Source organism: Ceratotherium simum, chromosome 3 (genome assembly GCF_057802395.1).
Source record: "Ceratotherium simum simum isolate JZ-2026a chromosome 3, ASM5780239v1, whole genome shotgun sequence".
NCBI lineage: Eukaryota > Metazoa > Chordata > Mammalia > Perissodactyla > Rhinocerotidae > Ceratotherium > Ceratotherium simum.
Window position 1 is genome coordinate 29,151,762 of NC_141902.1, and position 23,033 is coordinate 29,174,794.

The 23,033-nt window shown below is 37.7% G+C and overlaps 2 protein-coding genes across 2 annotated transcripts; one reads left to right on the forward strand and one right to left on the reverse strand.

Moving 5' to 3' along the window:
• Window positions 1-287: 287 nt before the first annotated feature.
• LOC106800007 (olfactory receptor 11G2-like) lies at window positions 288-1,298 on the reverse strand. The gene has a single exon (XM_014781014.2). The coding sequence runs from the start codon at window positions 1,272-1,274 to the stop codon at window positions 288-290; it is 987 nt and encodes a 328-aa protein (XP_014636500.2). The 5' UTR covers window positions 1,275-1,298.
• A 16,295-nt stretch (window positions 1,299-17,593) lies between these two features.
• LOC101408960 (olfactory receptor 4Q3-like) lies at window positions 17,594-21,128 on the forward strand. Its single transcript, XM_004421958.3, is given in 3 exon segments — window positions 17,594-18,524; window positions 18,527-18,575; window positions 21,085-21,128. Coding segments are annotated over 2 exon segments (939 nt in total). The 5' UTR covers window positions 17,594-17,617; the 3' UTR covers window positions 18,559-18,575; window positions 21,085-21,128.
• Window positions 21,129-23,033: the final 1,905 nt, after the last annotated feature.

The window sequence follows — 23,033 nt, forward strand, 5'->3', positions numbered from 1 at the left end:
AGGTGTTTTTTTCTTTTGTGTTTCTGTGACAACTTGTACATATACTGATTAGAACATTTACTGCATTTTATGGTAATTATTTTCTTACCTGCTTGTCTCCCCTACTAGGTTGTCATTTAAGGAAAGAGCCTGTGTCTGAATTACCTTCATAATTATCTTCATAATCCAGTGTCAAGCACAGTGTCTCACATGGAGGAGGCATTCAGTGACTATCTATTGAATGAATGATTTTACAAATGACTGAAAGTAAAAGGGTGGCCGCTTCGCCCATATCACACTAAACTAGATTATTCCACACTCCTCCTGGGCCTGCTGCTGAAGACTTTCAAAGAAATTTTAAACTTTTCCAGACCTTTCCAGAGAGCATTTTTCATTTCCTTATTCCTGAGACTGTAAATCAAGGGGTTGAAGAGTGGAGTCACCATTGCATAGAACAAGGTCATGATCTTTGGCATCAAGGTAGAGTGGCGGGATCCAGGGCTCACGTGCATCACCATAATGGTCCCATAGAATAGCAGCACCACGGTCAAGTGGGACCCACAGGTTGAAAAGGCTTTATGCCGACTGGCTGCCGAAGGCAACCGAAGCACAGCAAGTAGAACCAGGGCATAGGAGCTAAGGATGAAAAGGAAGCTAAGGAGGATGATGAGGGAGCTTAGGGTGTAGCTGGCAAGCTTGGACATGGGAGCAGGAGCACACGAAAGGGTCAGCAATGGGCCTGAGTCACATACAAAGTGGTCAATTGCGTTAGGGCCACAGAAAGGCAGTTGGGAGATGAGAATAACAGGTACCAGATACCAGAGAAAGCCACACACCCAACAGGAAATCACTAGGTTGAAACAACGTTGCCCAGTCATAATCGTGGCATAATGCAGAGGATGACAGATGGCAAAGTATCGATCAAAGGCCATTGCTGAGAGAAAGAAGCATTCAGTGGAGCCCATGGAAAAGAAAAAGTATAACTGAAGGAAGCAACCAGTGAAAGAGATGGTCTTGGTCTCTGAAAGGAAGTTGACCAGTGTGTTTGGGACAGTGGAGTTGACATACCAGATCTCTAGGAATGCAAAATTCCCCAGCAGGATGTACATGGGGGTGTGGAGATGCTGGTTCCAACACACAGCGCAGATAATGGTTCCGTTTCCCATGAGAGTCAGGAGGTAGATGATGGAGAATAATATAAACAGGACGACCTGAATCTCCCTGCTGCAGGGAAAACCCAGAAGGATGAATTCACTCACTGACTCCGAATGGGATCCTGATCCAGAGATGTTCATTTAGTCTGTAAGCTGTGCTGCAATGAGACATTATCACCATGACACCAAATCCAAACAACTGAGCATAACGTACGAGGCCCTTCATGATCCGGTCATTATCTACTTTATTTAACCTCGTCTCTTTCCCTGTGTCCCCTTGAGTCCTGTGCCCCAGTAAGAATAGTTGCACTTCCACCAAATGACATGCTGTTATCCTGTTCTCCCTACCTAAGATGACTGTTGTTTCTTCCTTCCTTCCTTCTCTCTCTATTTTCCTATCCCTTCTGGATCCCTTCTGTTCTCTTTCTCCTTCTTTTTACTTATTTATTTACTTAATTTTTTTTCCCCTGGGTAACTTGTACTTGCAGTTTATGCTGTTCAGTAATTGCCTCCTTCATGAGGTATGGCTGGACTCCACCATCATGTACTAAGTCTTTGTTCTGCCGTAGCATCCAATGTATCTGTGTGTGTGAACTTACTGTACTATGCCCTGTCGTAACTGGTCACTTTTCTATCTCTTTTCAGTCTGTGAGCTTCATGAAAGCAGAGGTTGTATTTTTCAACTCTATATTACCAACGCCTAGCACAGTGCAGTCCACTTCATAGGCAAGCCAACATATTCGCTGAATCAATATTAAACAAACAAATCATTATTTTTTAAGCTAGAGGGAATGAGAAGTAACATTCTAAAAGCTACAGTATTTTTATGCATTAAAGAATTTCCACCTTATTATTCATATAATGGATTTTTTTTGTATGTCTTAGTATACCTACTAGACTATAAACCTCCGAGAATAAAGGCCAAGTGTTAATCGTCTTTGATTCTTTTTTAGTATCTAATACGTTATCTTGTAGTCAGTATGTACTTTGTAATTGCTTGTTAAATGAATAAACCATTATTTATGTCTCCAACTGAGTCTTAATTGACTTAACTTTTCATCTGGAGGCCTTAGTCATTTCACATATGCGAGGCAAGTACCATTCCATTGGACCTTGAAGCTGCGAGGGAGGTCGTGGGGGCAGATGGGAGCAAGAGCATGCCAAAAAGAGGAGGTGGTGGACTAGTATGGTGTGAGATTAGAGTAACCAAATGTACCTGTTTCCCTGGGACTGTCCCAATTTTAGCTTTGAGAGTCTTGTGATTCAGGAAACCTCTTAGGCCCACGGAAAGAGGGAGGGTCAATCATCCTATATGAGATCCTGAAGTTGACTCAGCCTACCTCAAAAATGCACATGCACTGGTCCCCTTGGGTCCTATTGAAGTCCTTTCCTTTCTCTCTGTTGTCCACAAAGAGAAAGGAAAAGGCCTGTATATGAGCCATGAGAGTATTGGGACGACACAAGAAAGTACTGAGAAGACCCTGGGAACAACAGCAAGGGGCTGCCCTTATTGCTTTCCAGAACTGCCTGATGCCCTGTGCAGCCGAGCACTCAGATTGTCCACTGAGGACACACCCTGGATGTACAAGCCATGTGGAAACACATGGTCAGAGCCCTAGGGTGGATAGATGTAGCCTTGATATTCTTTTTTTCCCTCAGGACTGAATTACTCAGTAGTTGCAGCACTTTTGGACCCAGGAGGTTTCCTTTGAACAACTCTGCTTATCTCTCTTCTTACAGTCCCTTCAGGCCATTGCTACTTTAATTCAGATTTTTCTAAATGTATTATTAGAAGAAAAAGACTCCATGAAGCTCTTGGAAAAGAGGAAATATAACTGGAGAAAGCAGCGAGTGAGACAGATTGGCTCGGTATTTAAGAAGAAATAGGGGCTGGTATTCTGATCTAGATTGATTTTCCAAAACATTTAATGATTTGGTTTCTGGTGATCAATCCAATGAAGAAAATGTATAGCAACCTATGGAAAAGAAAGACCTAAAATAGTTTAATTTGGTTTCCTCACTTAAGGTAAAGAAACACTGTCCTTCACTTTTCCCAAGGAGCCTTCTGGTATTGGTATTAAGTACACTTGCGTCCAGTACCTCCTTCAGAAGAACTCTGAATTTCTCCCTGCCATTACCTTAGTTTGGCCAGGTTTTCTGCCTGGGTCTGCTTCTCCCAGCTTGCAGTGAATTCATGGAATCAATTTTACTAGATAAAAGCATTACTGTAGGGACCAGCCCGGTGGCACAAGTGGTTAGGTGCACGCGCTCTGCTTCGGCCCAGGGTTCACGGGCCCTGATCCTGGGCGCACACCGACGCACCGCCTGTCAAGCCACACTGTGGTGGCATCCCATATAAAGCAGAAGAAGATGGGCATGGATGTTAGCTCAGGGCCAATCTTCCTCAGCAAAAAAAGAGAGGAGGATTGGCATCAGATGTTAGCTCAGGGCTAATCTTCCTCAGAAAAAAAAAAAAAAACATTACTGTAATTTCCCCAGCAATGGCTGCTTATGGGTTAAGCAATTATGTATCTATGGAAGTAAAAACAAAACACGAAGAGCTAACATTCTTGTTGTTTTAAAATGCATTTATGAAACATCCCCAAACTAATTTTCTCTTCCCAATTCTGTAACCTACTAGGACTTCCTCGTGGATGGTAATTGTTTATTATAGCTTTCGTCTTCAGTTCTATGTCTCTCTGGAACCCTGTAAGGATGTGTAGATACAGCTCCTAAAGAGGAACCAGGGAAACAGTACTTTTAATCTTGTTTAACACATTTTCTATGGGTTATTAGTCATAACTGAACTCTTATTTTCAAAAGAGAGCATACTGTAACTTATAGCGTTGTGAATAAGCTAGAAAAATTAATGTTTTAGAGAACAGATTCATCTGTGCTTACCTCAGTTAATGACAAACACTGCAACTTTGCCCAGGGATTGAAGCTATTTGAATTTTGTCCTTCAGATGTTTTACCAAGAACAGCAACAGAAAATCAGGATTATTTCTAATCCTAGAAATAAAGGATGGGGACATGATGCGATTTCTGCATACCTGGGAGCTATGCCCGAGAGGAACTGTACCAGCTGTGTCCTTTCTTCTCAGCCTCAGTCTCAAAAGTGTCGATTCCCAGGACTTCATTGGAAAACAAACCCCCTTTTGTACAATTAACTTTGTATGACTGCCAAGAGTCTCGTCAGGGGAGATGTCTGGAAGATGATGTAGATGAGACTTTGGGCGTAGTTTCCAATTTTTAATTTGGAAGAAAGGATTCAAGTACCACCTATATAACAAATTTAATCTAGAAATGGAGTTCTGGAGAGTTCTCTATCTATTTTTGGTCCATATTTCCAGAGATTTGGCCCCTCGTGTATTTCAAAAAGTGACTGCTCATCTCAATAGTCTTTTGGGCAGGCTAGTCTCCCAGGCCAGCATCTGCCTTTACCTTATGTGATTAGATGCCTTCAGGAGAGGAACTTGGAAAAATAAGTAGTTGTGTGAAATGAATACGTGGCTGTGTCTCCCGAACTCAAAGCTAATTATGATTTGTCCTTTACTCTGTAAAACCAAGGTTCCTCTAGGAAACTGTGACAGTCATATAGTCAATCCCCAGAGAAAATGCTGTAGAAAATAAAAAAATATGCTTCTCTTTTGTGAGGAAGAAAAAAGGGACTTGGCCAGCCTGGTGGTGTAGTGGTTAAGTTCATGCGCTCCCCTTCAGCAGCCTGGGGTTCACTGGTTCAGATCCTGGGCACGGACCTACACACTGCTCATCAAGCCACTCCTCATGCTGTGTCAACATCTCACATGCAAAAAAAAAAAAAAAAAAAACTCAGAAGAAGATTGACAGAGATGTTAGCTGAGGGCCAATCTCCCTCAACAACAACAAAAAAAAAGAAGAATGGGACCACTTAAAGAATATGAGACCTTTGTTTTTAATGCATAAAGTGAATCCATCATGGTACATTTTTGGTTTTCTTCAGAATCAATGTTCTAATCTTATTAGCTTAGTACTGTCATAGCATGATGAGTTTTCTCTTAAGATTCTTGAAAATATTCCCAACATTCTTCTAAGCTTTTGTGTGTGTGTGTGTATATATATGTGTATATATATAAAATACAGATATAATTTTTAATGAGTATAAGGGACCCAAATAACCATATTCCAAAAATATTTCCTCTAACGTGTTTCCTACATATTGCTTTAAGATCTCACCATCTGAATGACTTTTTAGAGAAATTCTGGAGTCAAGTATAATAACACAATAATATAGTCAGTCTATTAATGTCTATTTCTATTTGGTATTGAGAGGTAAATCAAAAAAATATTTGAAGTTTAAAGCATTTATAGGTCATTATAGTGCAATGTGGGGAGCTCAGAGCATCAAGAGTCAGTTTGAGGTGGCAGAACCACAATATGTCCATGGTGATTGGGAATGGAGGCACAAAAGGTAGAGCGAACTGGAACCAAAATACATTTTCACTACTTAATAACTTTGTCTAGAATCAGTTCTTTCCATCTTAATGTCATCTGTGGGAGGCATGCTATAGGTTGCCAACTATTGGCTTTTATACTGTCCAACTAGAAGTATTTCCACATTGTAATGAATTGAGGCAAGTGTTTCCAAACTTTGTGCACATTGTAGTGGGCAAATTTTCCACTCTGCTGGAGATGTTTTTATTAGCATCAAGTTTACAAAGATGTTTTCCATTCTATTTCACAAGTTGGGAATTTTCACTCGAATTTTCTTCTGCTTTAGTGGACAGAAACATTGGGCATATAGATTTGTTTTCTATGATATTTAGTTTCATTTTAGATGACACATTCCTTCTTCTTGCTGCTTGGAGAAGCTACTGTTCTCCACCATTGGAGTTAGCAACCAGGAGGCATTGCTTCTCTTCTCCATAAGAGCTAGGGTCACCACACTTTTTCAACACCCACCCCTCCCAGCCCTAACAAAGGAAGAGAGAGTTAATAACCTGAACATATTTTTTAAAAGGCTAATATCTGCTTTCCTAGTAACTATGCCTCATGAGGGAACCAAGAGCTTCTTCCATTCCATTTGGAATTGATTTAAAATTCTCCATCATTTATCATCCTCATCACTTAACACCAGGTGTATGTGTCACATGCTGGTTAATGGATATGAAATTATTTTTTGGAGAAAAGATAAGTAACCATCCAAAAAAAATACAATAACCAACATTAAAGATTCAGTGGACTTGGGACCAGCCCCATGGCCGAGTTGTTAAGTTCGATGTGCTCCTCCTTGGCAGCCCAGGCTCGGTTCCCAGGCATGGACCTACACCACTTGTCAGGGGCCATGCTGAAGTGGCAACCCACATATACAATAGAGGAAGATTGGCACAGATGTTAGCTCAGAGTGAATCTTCCTCAAGCAAAAAAGAGGAAGATTGGTAGCAGATGTTACCTCAGGGCGAATCTTCCTCAGCAAAAAAAAAAAAAAAAAAAAAAAAATTCAGTGGATTGATTTGACAGCAGAAGGGAGGCTAGATAGGAAAATAAATTAACTAGAGACAACATGAGAAGAATTTGTACATTAAAGGATTCTGGATAGATGAATAGAAGAGAAAAAGGAAAGAGAAATTAAAAGTGGAAGTCTGACATTAGTTTAATTGGCAATTCTGAAGAAAAGAAGAGAGAGTCAGATAGAAGCAATACTTACAAAGATAGTATTTGAAAAAATTTATAGATTTAGTTAAGCACAAAAATATACCACTGCAAGGAGCTAGACCAACACATTCCAAGCATATAAATAAAAATAAATTCATACCTATACAAGTTATATTTAAACAACAGAAATTAAGGACAAAAATAATAACTGAAAAGGAACAAAAGAAAAAAAAGGTAATAGATTACCTTTCCAGAACCATTAGGCGAGAATTGATTTCTCAACAGCTACAGTTGAGAAATCTGTACAGAAGACATGGAATTATGTCTTGAATGTTCTGGGAATAGGAGGGAAACTGCCAAACTAGAGTTGTATCAGCAGGAACATCATCTGTGAAGGATAAGACTAAAATAATAACATGATAAACAAAAGCAAAATGGAGAAGGGTGGAAAGTACACCCTTCCTAACTCTGAAAAATATGCAAACCTTGTGTTTTGCATCTTTACAGGCAATTATTAAAACATCTAAGTCTGAGAGTTTTTTCATAAACAATTTATGATAAGCCCACTATCTGAAGTCTGGGTCTGTTTCTTCTGTCTGAGGTGTTGGTTGGCTCTCGTGCATGGCATCTTGTTTCACTGTATATTGTGATAGGTAAAATAATGGACCCCCAAAGATGTCTATGCCCAATCCTCAAAATAACATATTCAGAAGCTGTCAACCTGCTACTCTGCATGGGGAAATGGCCTTTGCAGAGATGGTTAAGATTAAGGACTTTCAGCTGGGTAGAGTAGCCTAGATTACCCAGGTGGGTTCAATGTAATCAATCACTGGAGTCCTTAAAGCAGTGGCCCTCTCCTGGCTGTGGGAACCAGAGATGGTGGTGTGAGGACTGGACTCACCTTTGCTGGCTGTGAAGATGGATGAAGTGAGCTACCTGCCAAGGAAAGTGGGCAGTCCTTAGAAGTTGAAAAAGGCAAGGATACAGATTCTCCCCTCGGGCCTCCAGAAGGGAATGCAGCCCCGCCTACACCTTGACTTTTAGCCTAGTGAGACCTTGTCAGATTTCAGACCTGCAGAACTGTTATGATAAGTTTATTTAAGTCACCAAATTTGTGGTACTTTGTTACATTTAGTAGTAATAGAAAAGTATACAGTTATCTTTGGTTTTGTCTGGTTATTGCCCTTGAAAAGTTATTCATGGGGATTCTCTAAGACCTGGAAGGAAATGCCTTTCTCCACAGAGGAGTTGGGTTTGTGCCTATCAGGCACCAAAGGACACTATTTGTTAGGGATATCCTTAAGCAAAGGCAAAATCTGAGGTTCCCAATACGTATACTAAGGCTGCCACATTTGTGAGGGCCTCTCTGTGGCCCCAACTTCTCAAATATTTTTTTTTCTCTCCTTTTTTTTTTTCTATGCCTCTGCTCATTGTCAAGGCAACTTTCCCTAGTTCCTTGGAATTCAGTGGGAAGCAGGCTTAGTTCTGTTTTCCACTTATCCTGAAGATATATCTTCTTGTGTCTCAGCTTAAGATGAAGAGTGTCTCCTACAAGGCTCCCCATCAAGGGAAGATCTTGAGCCTTAACTTCTGTCTCCTTTGCAAAGCTTCTGTGATGAATCCTAAGTTTGCCATGATTGGTAATGCTCTCAGGCAAAATGAAGGCTTAGTGCTCCAGTGTTTTGCTTACCTCTCTGGGTTCTGAATTACTCAAAGAATCCAGCATTGTTGTTTCCTTCTATTTCATTAGCTTTTTGATGCTTTTTTTCTATCTTTTTTTTCTGTTGGTAGGTCTAAATAATTTAGTTCTCTATTACTAGTAATTAAGGCAACTCCTGTCATTTCTACTTCTAAAAGAAAAAAAAAAACTTAATTTTTCATTTTCTCTTCATTTCTACTACTTTCACATTAATCCATGCTTTAAAATATCTAATCTATCCATTTATGCCTATATCCTTTGCCAGTGAGCTAGTGTAAGCTACTAATTGTTCTTTTTTGGAAGACAACCAGTCACCTGCTTTCCGTCCAAAGTGGTATTATAAAAATATTTATGAAATAATTTTAGTAACTTTTTAAAAATTCTTTCAAATTCTTTCCACCCTTCTTAGAATAAAGACAAAACTCCTCACCATGACCTATCAGACCCTGCAGGGTCTGACTTCTGGCTTCCTATTCAAACTCATCTCATCTCCTCTTTGTTCACCGTATTTCAGTCACCACGCAATCGAAAGTTGGCCCCTCTCAATGGCTCTTTATCCATTACCTTGTTTTATTCATTCATACCAGTTATCAAAATCGCAATTATTTTGTACACTGTCTGTTTTCCATATAAGCATGTTTACTCCATGAGGAATAGTACCTCTTCTATCCTGTTCAAAATCATAATCACCTCAACCATTAGCACAGAGCCTCACATATATTTGAAGCTCAATAAATATTTGTTGAATGAAAAAACACGTTCTTTTGAGCCTATTTCCATAAGATATTAATAGGCATTAGTGAAAGAAGTTCAGTGTTGAAATAAACATGGCAAATACTAGTTTGAATAAAGTTAAATAGGTCTGGTTTTCTCTAGAGTGTCTCATAGCCTTTGCTATGCTAAGATGCATGGCGAATTTCCCAAATGAGATGGTGGTATGGTGACATGATTCCCAAACTTATTTGAACCCAGAGGGTTTGTTTTCATTTTCATTTTTTTTCAGAATGGTTTTCAGGATTGGTGTTGCATGGAATACAATTTGGAAAATGCTGTCCGATACCTTCATTTAGAAGGTTACAAAATTGCCTTCCACTGTTTTCTATAAAAGTTTTATATGTGTATTCATTTTCTTAGCTGCAATTAGGAAGTATGTATCTTAACTTTTTACATTCCTCGCATAGAGGTTGCTCAATAACTATTTCTTGCTGATGACAATAAATTTACATCCAATATAATTAGATATTACTATATTAAGAAGTATTATCAAAAACTGAGAAACTAGACAGAATAGACGAGAATACCACGTTAAAGAATAATAGAACAACCCCACTTAATGATAGTGTCAAGATTTGTTTGTCTAAAAATTACACATTGGATCCTAGCAGCCCTTGGATCAAGAAACATCGCAAAAAGTGTGCCTTTCAGAGTCTTTGTGTCTCCTTGACTTGCCTGATTCCAGAGGTTCTATAATTAATCAGAAAAGACAGACCAGGTTCATTTTCAGAGTTGTCACGTGTCAAAGATTGCTGACCATTTGTCTGTCTAAAATGTCTTTATCTTTCAAAAGTTAGAAACAGGAAGATCTGTATCTATAAGTCAAGACTGATTTATATCTGGGGACTGAGAAGGCCCCATTCATCCTGGGCAGTATGTATTTCAGACAAGAATCTGAAAGATCTGGCTTACTTTGGTGAGAGAGGGCATGACAGCAATCTCGTCTCCAGGGCAAACCTTTGGCTGCCGTGCGCTTCTCCGATTAGAGACTGGGATACTCTCTGTGTGCCCAATATTTGCATCTGAAAGTCTGTGCAAGCTTCAAAAAGTGAAGTAGAGCAGTGAATTTGCAGGCACCTCTCTTATGCTGAGGGCTCTGAATTTCAGAGTGAATGGGAAATAGAAGGGGCCAGAGCCATCTGGTCTGTACATATTACGTCTGAACAATAGGTAAAAGTCCAGATTTTTAAAAATTAAGTAAGTATGCATTCCCAGGAGACTGCTTCCTTACACTGTTCATTTTTGTTTATTTTATTTTTTTCTGTAGGAATATTCACAAGTTATCTGTGTTCATATTTTTCACCTATGGCTGAATTTATACACTGAAGCTGAACGTTCTCTGTGTGTCTGTAAATGATAAAATATTTCATCCTCCTTGCATGAGTGTCAAATATTTTCTTACTCTAGGAAAAAACTCATAAATTAGATCATAAACCTTCAATTTAATGGAGCTCTGATTCTAATTGGTTACAGAGATTAAGTGCTTTCATAAATTTAAAATAAGGGAAAGAATTTCCAGAGAAGAAAGAAATTGAATTTCTAATAATTTAAATGTGCTAACCTTTTAAGGAAAAACAAAAACAAAAACTTCTAACAGAAACTGCTAGCTTGGAAGCATTTATACAAAAGAATTCAAATTCAGGTATTCAGACTGAACCCTTGAACAAATCAGAATAGGTTGGTCATTTTGGTTTAGTAAGAACTGTATGTTTTTTCCACCATTTTATATCAGGTTGGAATATAACACAAACATGCATTTTATTTTTTGTAAGACTTTGCTTTATTCTCACGTAGAAAAACTGGTTAATCCGAACTTAATAAACTTCCTATACTGGTTTCACTGATCAGATGAGCTAGCTTTACTTCTGCTTGTCTAGCATTATTAAAAATATAAAATTATGTGTTCCACCAAATTGAATTTTATTACTTGAACATTTTTGTTATCGACAGTAGTTGTGTTACTCTGTAATATATCATTTTACACATGATTTCCAATTGGACTAATATGAAATTGATAATTAATGAAAAATCTTTAGCTACGTAGACAATTTTTAATAAGATAGAATGCAAAAGCATTGATTATCAGCCATAATTTTAGTTTCCTACCATTTTTATGTATTGTAGAACGGCTATCAGAGAACAGTTTGATAGGGTGTGTAACTACCTTTAGACCACGTGAAGGCAATATGATTATTTTCGCCTCTCTAAGAAACATAAAAAGGGATGTGTGTGACTGCAGGCATTTATAGAATGTGTGCTAATTATTGATTTGCTGAGATGCTTGTGTGTGACAGAAATTCTTAAGTATCAACCTCCTATTTCTCTGTATGATAGGGAGAAAATAGAAGTTAGTGACTGTGTTAGTCTACCATAGACTGGTTGGCAAAAAAAAAGATGAAATTTATTTCTTATAATTCTGGAGGCTGGGAAGTTCAAGATCAAGGTGCAGGTGGATTCGGGTCTGGAGGACCCACTTCCTGGTGATAGATGTGTCCTCACAGAGGGGAAGGGATGAGGGAGCTCTCTGGGGTTTCTTTTAATAATGGCGCTAATCCCATTTATGAGGGTCTCACCCTGGTGACCTAATCACCTCCCAAAGGCCTCACCTTCAAATACTATCACTCTGGGGGTTAGGTTTCAAAATATGAATTTTGAGGGGACACAAAGATTCAATCTGTAGCAATTACTTTGGTTAAATGTTGTCATTAATATGGGTGGTTGAGACTCTACTAAATACACTGTGGCAAGGAAATACAAATGTCTATGCAAGATAATGGAGATGTTTTTCTCAAGAGCAAAGAAGAGCAATTTATTTTAAAGTATAAATGTTTGGTTGTGCCAGGATATGAAATAAAATGATAAAGGAAAAAACTTGTGATGAAACAGAAAGTTATACAAGTTTGGAGGACAGTAAACTTTATTCGCCTTAGTTTATAGTATATGCAAATAGTTTTTTCTAAGAACAAATTTTATCTTGGACTAATTTTCTAGCTCTGTTCATTGAAAACCTAATAATGGTGGAATGTCAACTATTCTACTAGGTAATATTTCTTAGCACGAAAAGATTTAATTGGTAATTTTTTATTTGGAGTAAAAAGATGGTGAATGACATACTAATTCTTAGTGAGAAGCCATAGGTTTGGGCTTTCCTGAAAGCAGTAACTCTAGTGACTGGCATGTCACTAGAGGAACCCTGGAAGCTATGTTGATGGAGCTGTGGCAGGAGATGCTGACTCTTATGGAGCCTGTATATACTAAGTGAAGGTGAATCCTACACACACCCACGATCTCATCTTTTTTTCCCCTGAGGTGTCACTTAACAGGGAAAGGGAAAAGTCTAACAACTGGACTGCTGTGAGAGCTCCTTCTGCAAAAGAGAAATGTCTGATACTATCCTGCTGGTATGCTGTACTTCCTGTCCTTATCTAAAGTGAAATCCAAGTATATAAGTGACCTTTTGATGCCATGTTAAAATATTGCTCAACAAGCCCACTTAAGAGTCATCTAACTCTAGGGGGATGTAATTTTGTTTAACTTACTATTGATGGCATCTCAGACATGTGCAATTATATAATTATATGTAATAGAAACTGCTAAATTGTGTTAATTTTCTTTTTAGTGTGGGAGAAAGGATAATCCCATAGGTTAAGATTGTATTGCCCTTTAGGATATTAACTGTTGTTTACATACAACTTAGGAATTTTATTTCAGTGTTCTTTCTTATACTCTGATTATATAGTCACGTTTTTATATTCTCTTTTGAACTGGCTTCATCATTCTCCTGTTTCTCATTAAAGAGTTAGATACAATTTTTGACATGTGTTCTTCATCTACTTGTTTGAGAATTATGTTTTATAATATTAAAAATTATACTTTGACAACAATATTAAACAATATTCAATTACTAATGACAACAGCTGTGTTTTCTGTATAAGAGCCACACATAGCCACCAGTTAGATAAGCTGCTTGAGGTGTCATCAAGAGATTGAGTTGTTGTATTAAGACTCTATAACACCTTGAAGGAAGTTTCTGCTTCCACAGCTTCCAGTGATGACTTGGTATTTATCATTCAGCCCAGCCCACTCCAGGAAGCATGGTTGTGAGAGACCAGTGAGAATAGAATCATTTTACTCTGCGAGAGACTGATGTATGAAAAATTGGTAGAATACATAGTGACAAATTAATCAATCCAAAGTAAGTAAAAGGGGTGTGCTGTGTTGTGCAATAAGGTCTGACTGTTTCAGAGTCTCCTGGGCCTATGGTCAGCTTTCAAGCAAGAACTGAGATTCAGACAACTCAAAAAGCAGCAGCCTGGGAATCCCAGGACTCATTAAAGGCTGAGCAGTAGTATAAAGACCATAAAAGCCTCTGACACAGCCAGAGCCCTAGTGACAAGAGATCTTTCCAATTCATACAGCCAGCCCTCAACTAGGGCTTGACTTATAAGGAAGCAGTTAGGGCACAGACAGGACAACTGTGATGGTCATCTGAGAATTTCTCATTTTGCTGGCCTGAGACTATGAAGAAAGTGCTGGTGGGATGAATAGTAGGGTAACATATTCCTTTCTTGAACCCACACAGCTCCTGACATGCAATGATGTAAGTTTTTCAGATATGTTTATTCAAAACTCCACTCTCCTGCCTTGCTCCTCTTTCTGTCACTGAAAGTATTTTTATACCTCCCGTTGTCAATACTCTTTTTCTCTTTATACTCTGACATTCATCATTTTTAAATTTAAGAAATCACTTAATTTTGTTATTCTGGATTTATACACTTAGAAGCATTCACAGAACAATGAAATTAATTCCCATAATATCGAGGAATTCTAGGGCTAGTGGTATCTTGGAAGGTGCTTACAAGATTTGGATAAGATAGGATCAACTTTACACAACAGAAGGTACTAGATTCATGGTAATATTGTCTTAAGACTACCGAATTATACTATAGTCCCTTCTAGATCTTATTTTCCATTTCTTTAGTTATTTCAGTTGCTTTCTGCTAACTCTTCTTCACTTTCCCCAAATGCAATTTAAAATGCAATATGTCAAACAAAGCCAAAAATGTTTATAACAGAAAGATTTTGCCCTTCTCAACAGGAAATACCATCATGGGCACCACCTCCAACAAATGGTATCTATTTCTCGTGGTTTCAGGAGAAATTTGAAAACACATCAGACGCCTCCAGAAGGAGTTCACATGGCACTTAAACTCCAACTAGCAAATCACTTTCCATCATTTGTGTGATCAGGTTTCTTCCTCTGAGAATGCTTTTGGTTCAACACAGGCAAAAATTAACACACAAAATCGTAAAATATAATAGTTTCAATTATTTAAAAAAAAAAACAACACAACTCCTCCCATGAGGAAAATTTTACTCTCTTTCTTGGTGTTTTCTGCATGGACCTCTCTGGTTGCTGCTTAGAAAAACTGGAGAATAGCTGCTCAGCTGTCCATAAGAGCTCTTGATTATTTAAAGAACTTGATTTTATCTTCTTCCTTCCATGCTGCATTGGGCCCTTCCATAAAGACTTGCATTTCTCATTAAACATCTCAATTCCTTTGGCTCATTTTGACAACTTAAAAACATTTTTATTGACTTTTGCAAATTCTTAGGTTATTCTTAGGATGCAAAGTATGATAACACTTGATAGGGCCTGATCCTACAGCTAAGAATGTGATAATGGAGCTGCCAATTTTGAATGTTGCTTCCCAGGCCCTGGCAGGGTTTTGGCATGGCAAACTATGTTGTGGAAGCTGGTTTTACGGACATTCCTTCATGCTGATGGGTATAGAGCTCTTTTCATTCTTCAGAGAATACTCACAGGCTGAATTTCTTGCTGTGATCAGAGAATTCAGAAATGTAGAAGCTGGAAATGTTTCTACAAAGCATGGCAATTTTATTAACACTGAAAGTGAACTTTCCATATTGGTTGGCATTATGTTTTCATATTATCTGAAAGCAGAAAATTTCTTAAGTCAGGAAGAAAATCTAAAAATATCCAGAAGCCAGCTCATACATTAATTGCAACTCAAATAATCAAGACACAGGGTGGCCTATTTCTGTCTTACGAAATTTAAAGAATTTGATATAACTATTAGTCAAATCTCTTTACACTAATCTCCTAGGAACTACCCAAAAATATTTATTGTACTCAAGATTTCCAATATTAAATGTTACTTTAAAGAAGTAGATCATAGACTAGGGCTTAAAAATGTTTTGTAGTAATTTGGGTTATAGCATATTTTACACATTCTTGTTTAAATTACTCTTCTGATTCATTTAAATGTAATTTTATCTGTCTTAATACAAGCTTACCTTTTTTCTATATATATCCTGTGGAAACAATAAGTGTACAACACAGATGACTACCCTTTGTATATTATGTCTTCACATTAGGAAGTAATCACATTGTTTCTCAGCCATAAATTACAACAGTCTTCGGATTCTGCTTTTCCATTTGTTTTTTCTTTTTCTTAGTTTTCAGAAACCTCTTTTCAATCTTTTTATAACTTTGGTTGTCCTTTTTCAGACTCTTTGTAGTTACCCTCAGATGAGGTTTGAAATTAGATCCAGAATTTTAATGGGAGCTGACCTCTGCTAATTCGACATTTTAGATAACTGGAAAGAATGTCAGAATGCGATCTCCCCATGGAAATTGACAATCCTTGGTATAGCCAAAGAAGATTGGAAAATTTCCAATATATCGGAGCTCAAGTAGGGCTGTACAAATGACAGAAAATGATTACCTGTCCTTGCTTTGTTTTGTTTTACAAATGATTCTAGAAAGTGAGGTGGTTCCTTCCATTACTTATGAGACTGTAGAATTAGATGTACCTGGCTCTATAGGCACATGAAGAGGATGATCGTGTATGTGGTGTGACAGAGACAACCAAAAGTTCCTTAGGCCTCAAATCTTTCTCCCACTTGCTTATCTTGAAATAACGTATAGAGAGAAATTTCTTAGTATGAAGAATTGTTCTTTGTGAAATTCAAGTTCTCTTCCACATTGTTTATGGAAATCCTTGATACCTCGTGTGAATAACTATCAAATAATTTTCCCTGAATGATTTCAGAGAACCAAAGTGCAACACAGAATAGGTAACTGAGAATGGGAACAGAAAAATAGAAATTTTGTCTCACTTAATGTTTTTCCTAGAGCTAGTTCTAGATTGAAAATATCCTGATCTACACAGAGAGACATCTGCTAATTCTTAGCCATTTCAATGGAAGAAATATATCAATGTTCCCTGATTTTTAACTTGTAATCCAAGATATTTCCACCCAATGTTGGGGGTGAATGTAAGTGCAGAGTGGGAGAAAATGGATAAAACAATTTCTTAGTGTATCTTTTATTTATGTATACCTATGGTTGTTGAAAAATCCAAAGGCAGCATAATTCTTATTATGCTTTCCTACAAAATGGGTCATGGTGAGCCTCTTTTGTACATACCTCAGTGATGTGGATCATTCCCCTTGGTCTCTTCTTTTGGTAATTAGTGTTTTCCAGCCTCTGTCCTACACATCCTGAGTCTGATGCTTCCCTAAACTTTAAAGATAAAGATTTTATTTCTTATTTCTTCTACAACTTCCCAACATCTGTCAGCTGGGATAATAAATAAAGACAAAGAACCTGAGCTTCTTTTCAATCCTTCCTAAATAATTTGTTTCCTAACATGTACATTTATAATAACTACTAACCTTTGTACAATATAGCAATTCATAGTACAAAGCATTCTCCTTCAGTTTGATAAACTACTTTGCAGTAAGCATTGTGATGTGAGTACAAAGACGAATAAAAAATATTCCTTCACTTAGAGAGATTTAGTCATTTTTTGTGTAAGTGTATGGTGCTCATAGACAGATCACATTTGATTTTCAAAACAACTTTGGGAGAAATTATTATCTCTATATCAGATTAAATAAACAAAGAATAAAACTCAGGTTTAATACCTTGCATGAGGTCACTCCATTGGTGAGTGATGGATTGGATCTAGATACTTCATTCCAGAACTCTTGTCCTTAAAGGATATAATTCTGTTCACTAAGAAATGGAATAATTCTCATGCTCTCATCACTTCATGCCCAGGTCACTGTCTCGCCTCATAGTTTATTGCAAAGGCAATTTAAAAGCATTATAGTAATAAAAAGCTGGAAGAGATGCAAAATGTTCTTTGTTCTAGCTGCATAGAAATGCATGTTTCCTACCTCACAGAATTTGCTCAAGATATTTTCATCTTGAAATATGATGCTGTAAACACCAGACTCAAAATCTGATGACATATATGTATATATTTTTTTGCATTTTGTCTAACTTAAATCTCTTTTGTCCCAATTTAATTATTCTTTCTCTAGGTCACTTGGTATTCTTGACTTGATGAAAAAAGACAATGATTCTAAGGTGACAGAATTTGTTCTTCTGGGCCTGTCATCCTCCTGGGAGCTGCAGCTATTTCTCTTCTTAATATTTATGTTGTTTTACTTGGCTATTGTCCTGGGAAACCTCTTGATAGTGGTAACAGTGCGAGCTGATGCCTGCCTGCTCCAATCTCCTATGTACTACTTTTTGGGCCATCTGTCTTTCATTGACCTGTTTCTGAGCTGTGTTACTGTGCCCAAGATGTTAGGGGATTTCCTACAGCAGGGAAAGATCATCTCTTTTTCAGGATGCCTGGCCCAGATCTACTTCCTGCACTTCCTGGGAGCCAGTAAGATGTTTCTGCTGACAGTCATGGCCTATGATAGGTATGTTGCCATATGTAAACCTTTGCATTACCTGATAGTCATGAACCGCCAGCTATGCCTTCAATTGGCTTTTGCCTGCTGGTGTGGGGGTTTCATCCACTCTATCACACAGGTTGCACTGGTCATCCAGCTGCCCTTGTGTGGCCCCAATGAACTGGACAACTTCTACTGTGATGTCCCACAGGTCATCAAACTAGCCTGCATGGACACATACGTGGTAGAGGCGCTGATGGTCTTGAACAGTGGTCTGCTATCTCTTATCTGCTTCTTGGTCTTGCTATTCTCTTATGCTGTCATCCTGATCACCCTGAGAACTCGCTTCCACGAGGGCCAGAGCAAGGCGCTCTCTACCTGTGCCTCCCACCTAACAGTGGTCAGCCTGATCTTTGTGCCGTGTATATTCATCTACCTGAGGCTTTTCTGCAGCTTCTCTGTGGATAAGGTATTCTCCATCTTTTACACAGTGATCACACCTATGTTGAACCCCCTCATCTACACACTCAGAAATGCTGATATGAAGACAGCCATGAAGAAGCTGAGAAAAAAGCATGTGGCATCTTTCTGGAATGTTAAAGGAAGAACGAGAAGAGGTGATTTGGGAAACATACTCTCTTGGGACACACTTAACTCATCCCGTACATGAGTACTTGCATGAAAGCCAATTTGGTGACTTTAGTATAAAAGAGAAGCCAGCATAAACATTTTACCGCATTGCTATTGATTTTAGTTGGGAGACATAGGAGCTTTCTCGTGTATTAAATATTAAGCAGTGAACTCAGGAGTGTTTAATGGCTCCATAATGATAACAGGAACTAATTGAGTGCTAGTGTCAAGAGGACACCTTGGAAGATCAACTCTTCTACTCTTTTGTCTATAAATGGTCTTCATTTATCCAATTCATTTCGCTTTTAAACTCTCTTCAAATGAAGGAAGATATTACATCGCCCTTTTTGTACTGCCCCAGAGTTTAACAACTCCTAGAGTCAGGAAGTTTCCTCTGATGTCTCATCAGTGTCTCCTCTGAAGTAGCGTGGACCCCTTTTGTCCTGTCTCTAACAAAGCCTAAAAACAGCACTAACCACCCTATATATTAGTGTTCACTAGGAACTGTGTTTTATATTGTGCCAAATTTGAGAAATGCACTTGAATTCAATTCACTTGAACGAATATGTGCCCTTAGCCAAGTTTATGTGTGAAGGAAAGGAAATCTGGGAGTGCTGGCGTGATGGAAGCTCGTAGTATTCTGCCTAGAGGCTTCTCTAGGAGAGGCGTTCCATTTCACCTCGACTTTTTCTTTGAGTGGAATTATAGGGGAGGCAAGTTGATAAGCTGGCTCTTCAACTGATCATAATGTTTAAGAGCTCTGAATTCTAAAGGAAAAGAGACAAAAGAAATGAGTTGTGGTTTAAAGCATTCACAGTTATTACCTCTGAGTCTCAAAAGTGCTTTGAGGAGTAGGTAATGTTATTCAACTTCATTTTTATAAATGAACTCTGATTTGTTAAGTGTTTTGACCATATCACTTAGAAAAAGTATAATCAACTAAGAAAGCTAGTAATTTTAGATAATTACAATTAACCCAATATTTTTCTCCCCAGAAAGAGTATTTATCCCAATTAGATGGACCACTTACTTAACTTCTACTATACCTATATAGGAGCTCCAGGGCTAGGAGATCTGTAAAAACATTCACTTAAACATTTATATTTAAGGTTATCTATTTCTGACATAAGGCTCTTTGAAATTTTTATGGCTATGGAAAGGTGTTTATTCTATTTACTAAATGATAATTAATGATAGATTTTTAGCAATATTTTTGTATTTGCTCACTTTATTTCCTAATCAATTGCTATAGAGAGGCTTTTCTGATTACTTAGCTGAAAAATATAATTCAAGAAAAAGAAGTCTGAAATTCCACCTAATATTAGAATTTGCTAGGTAATTTGCAATACTCCTGATAATGTAAGAACTTGGGCATCTTGCTATTTGGGTGTTCCACCAATCATCAGTCGATCACAAAATATCTAATTATAAAGTCTCTCAATATCCACAAGAGGAAGGTGAATGCATTCTAAGACAATATGTGAGCCCAGATCGTTGGGAGGAGTAGAGCAGAAAAATCAGAATTGTGGACTCTGGAGTCAGATAGCCCCATTGTGGTCCAGCTCCACCTCTTACCAGAGGGCAAGCGACTTAACCTCTCAATGCTCCTTCGACTGTACAATGAGGACAATAATAGTATCTGCCTCAGTGGTTCTCAGAAAAATTAAATAAAATAATACTTGTAAGGTTCTAATAAGCATGTCTACATATGGTCAGAACTCGATAAATATTGATTGCTTATGTTACCGTTATTACTAATTGTTCTGTTACATTAAAAGGAAAATAAAGGCTGAAAGAATATTGTATAATTGTTGGTCCTAGAGAATCAGGACCAGAGCTCTGACCCCAGACTCCTGCTGTGTGGCAGCAAAATCCCTAACAACTCCCCATTCACATGGAAATTAGCCTCCACACAAGAAATTTCATGTTAGGTGATATATGCATCCTCAAAATTAGGTAAAAATATCACATTTTAAGGACTTTTAAAAATGTTCTGGTTAACATCATTCTTTCAAGTCTTTTATATCATTTTTTAATTTAAATAGTTAAAACAATTTTAGAATAATTTTAAATTTACAGAAAAATTGCAAAGATAGTACAGAGAGTTTCTGTATACTTCATACCATTTCCCCTATTGTTAACATCTACATTACTAGGGTACATTTGTCACAACTAATGAACCAATACTGATACATCATTATTAACTATACTCCAGATTTTCTTTAGATTTCAATAGTTTTTCTTTAATGAATAGGCTTACCCAAGTTATCTATTTTTGATTTACTATCATACTAGTTATTGATTGTCCTTATGTGCTCTATGTTCCAAAGAAGCTTTTTGTAATTATTCTATAAACAAACACGAGCACTGTGTGAGCTTCTTTCACTTAGAAGAAATGCTAAAATCTGTAATGTAAGTACTCGCAGTACAGTCTGGTTCCTATTTCTTAAGTGAATAACTCTTTGACTTCTTATCCCTACCAATATTTTCTTCAAGTCTATAGTTTCTCATCTGCAAGTTCTATCCTGCCCCAGACTCTGGTAAGTGTTATTACCATGGGAAGCTGTAGGGGTATGGGATGGATGTGGGGATAATAAAAGCTTGGATAATACCTAGGAGTCCGCATATTATAGACTTTGCTAGATACCACTCTAAACCTTGGGTCGAGTTCCAGTGACTAATGACTCTAGTCCCCACTTACTGCCCCAGTGCTGTCCCATTGTATAGAACTCTGAACTATTTGTAGTTTCCCTATGCCTTTATGCCTCTGAACAGGTTGCTTCCTTTGCTGGAATTACTGACCCAACTTTTGCCTTCAATACTCAAATTACGAGTCATCTTTTGGGAAGTCATCTCTGATTCTGTCCTTGTAGAGTTTTGTTAGCTGATCCTCATATGAATTCTCACAGCATGCTGTACTTATCTTTAGTGAGCATAGCACTTACCATTTTTATTGCAATTTTCTTTTCACTTGGGCTGACCCATTATTCAGTGGTCTTTGTAACTAGAGTATTGAGCACAATGCCCAGCCAAGAATAAACACTCAATAAATGTTTTTCTATTGAGATATAATTTACATATAACATTGTGTAAGTTTAAGGTGTACAGAGTGTTGATTTGATACATTTGTATATTGCAATATATAATATGTATTGCAGTATACCATCATAGCTTTAGCTAACACCTCTATCATATTACGTAATTATCATTTCTTTTTTGCTGTGAGAACATTTAAGATCTAGTCTTTGTGGGAGATCAAGATTTGGCCACCCTGAAATATATCTCTTTACCTTGATTGTTTTCTCTGAGGGACATTTGACCTCCCCCACTAACTGCCTAAAGAATTTGACATGGTGGCTCCTTCCTGGAACAGATCTTCTATCATGATGGCTGTAATGATAATGTAAAATAGATGTTACAATGGGAGGGGCACCAACCCCCTTTTATCAAAAAAAGTCTATCTCTCCCTGACCACATTATCTATAGATGACCCTGAAAAGAATTGTCTTCTTGCCCTCTGAAGTCCCAGACCACTACCCACCCCCAAGACCTTCCTCGCCTTTAGCTGCAATACTTAAACAAGCAGCTTAGACAGAGGGACGAGTTGCTCATTTCTGAGTTTCTCCCATGTATACATGTTATTAAACTTGGTATTATTTTCACTGCTAACCTGTCTTGTTGATTATTTGGCCAGCCATAAGAACCTTAAGGGAAAGGGCAGAGGGGGATTTTCCCTCTTCCCCGACATCGCTTAACAACTTTGAAGTATATAATACAGTGTCATTGGCTATAATCACTATGTTGTGCATTAGATCTCCAGGACTTATCTTCTAGTCCCAAGTTTGTACCCTTAAACAACATCTCCCCATTTCCCACAACCCCAGTCCCTGGTAACCACCATTCTACTTTGTGTTTCAAGTTTGGCTTTTTTAGATTCCACATATAAGTAATACCATACAATATTTGTCTTTCCCTGTCTGACTAAATGTTATTTTGAAGGAAGGAAAGAAATGAAAAAATAAAAAAAGAAGGGACATAGGGAGGAAGGAAGGAACAATTAACGAATGAAGGAATGAACAGAACAAGTTAAGGAAGAGAGAGAAAGAGGAGCACGTGACACAGTCCATCTCAAAAGGAATTTGAGCGGAGAAACCCAGTAAAAACAGGACTGCCACAATTAGCCATATCCATGTGTAAACAACTACTTTTATTTTTAACCTCTAGAGTCATAGAACAGTAAACTGTTACCAAAAACAACAAAAAGCAGTTTTATACTGCAACATGATAATCCTTTTTACCTCAGAAAGTCCCTAACCAAGGTGAATGCTATTTGGGTTCCTATATTTTTCTTGTGTGCCACTCAAACACACAATTCAAACACATTCAAACTTTAGGCCTGACTTGAAAGTTCACACCGTAATTTAGTGATAAGTTTTATACTCGAT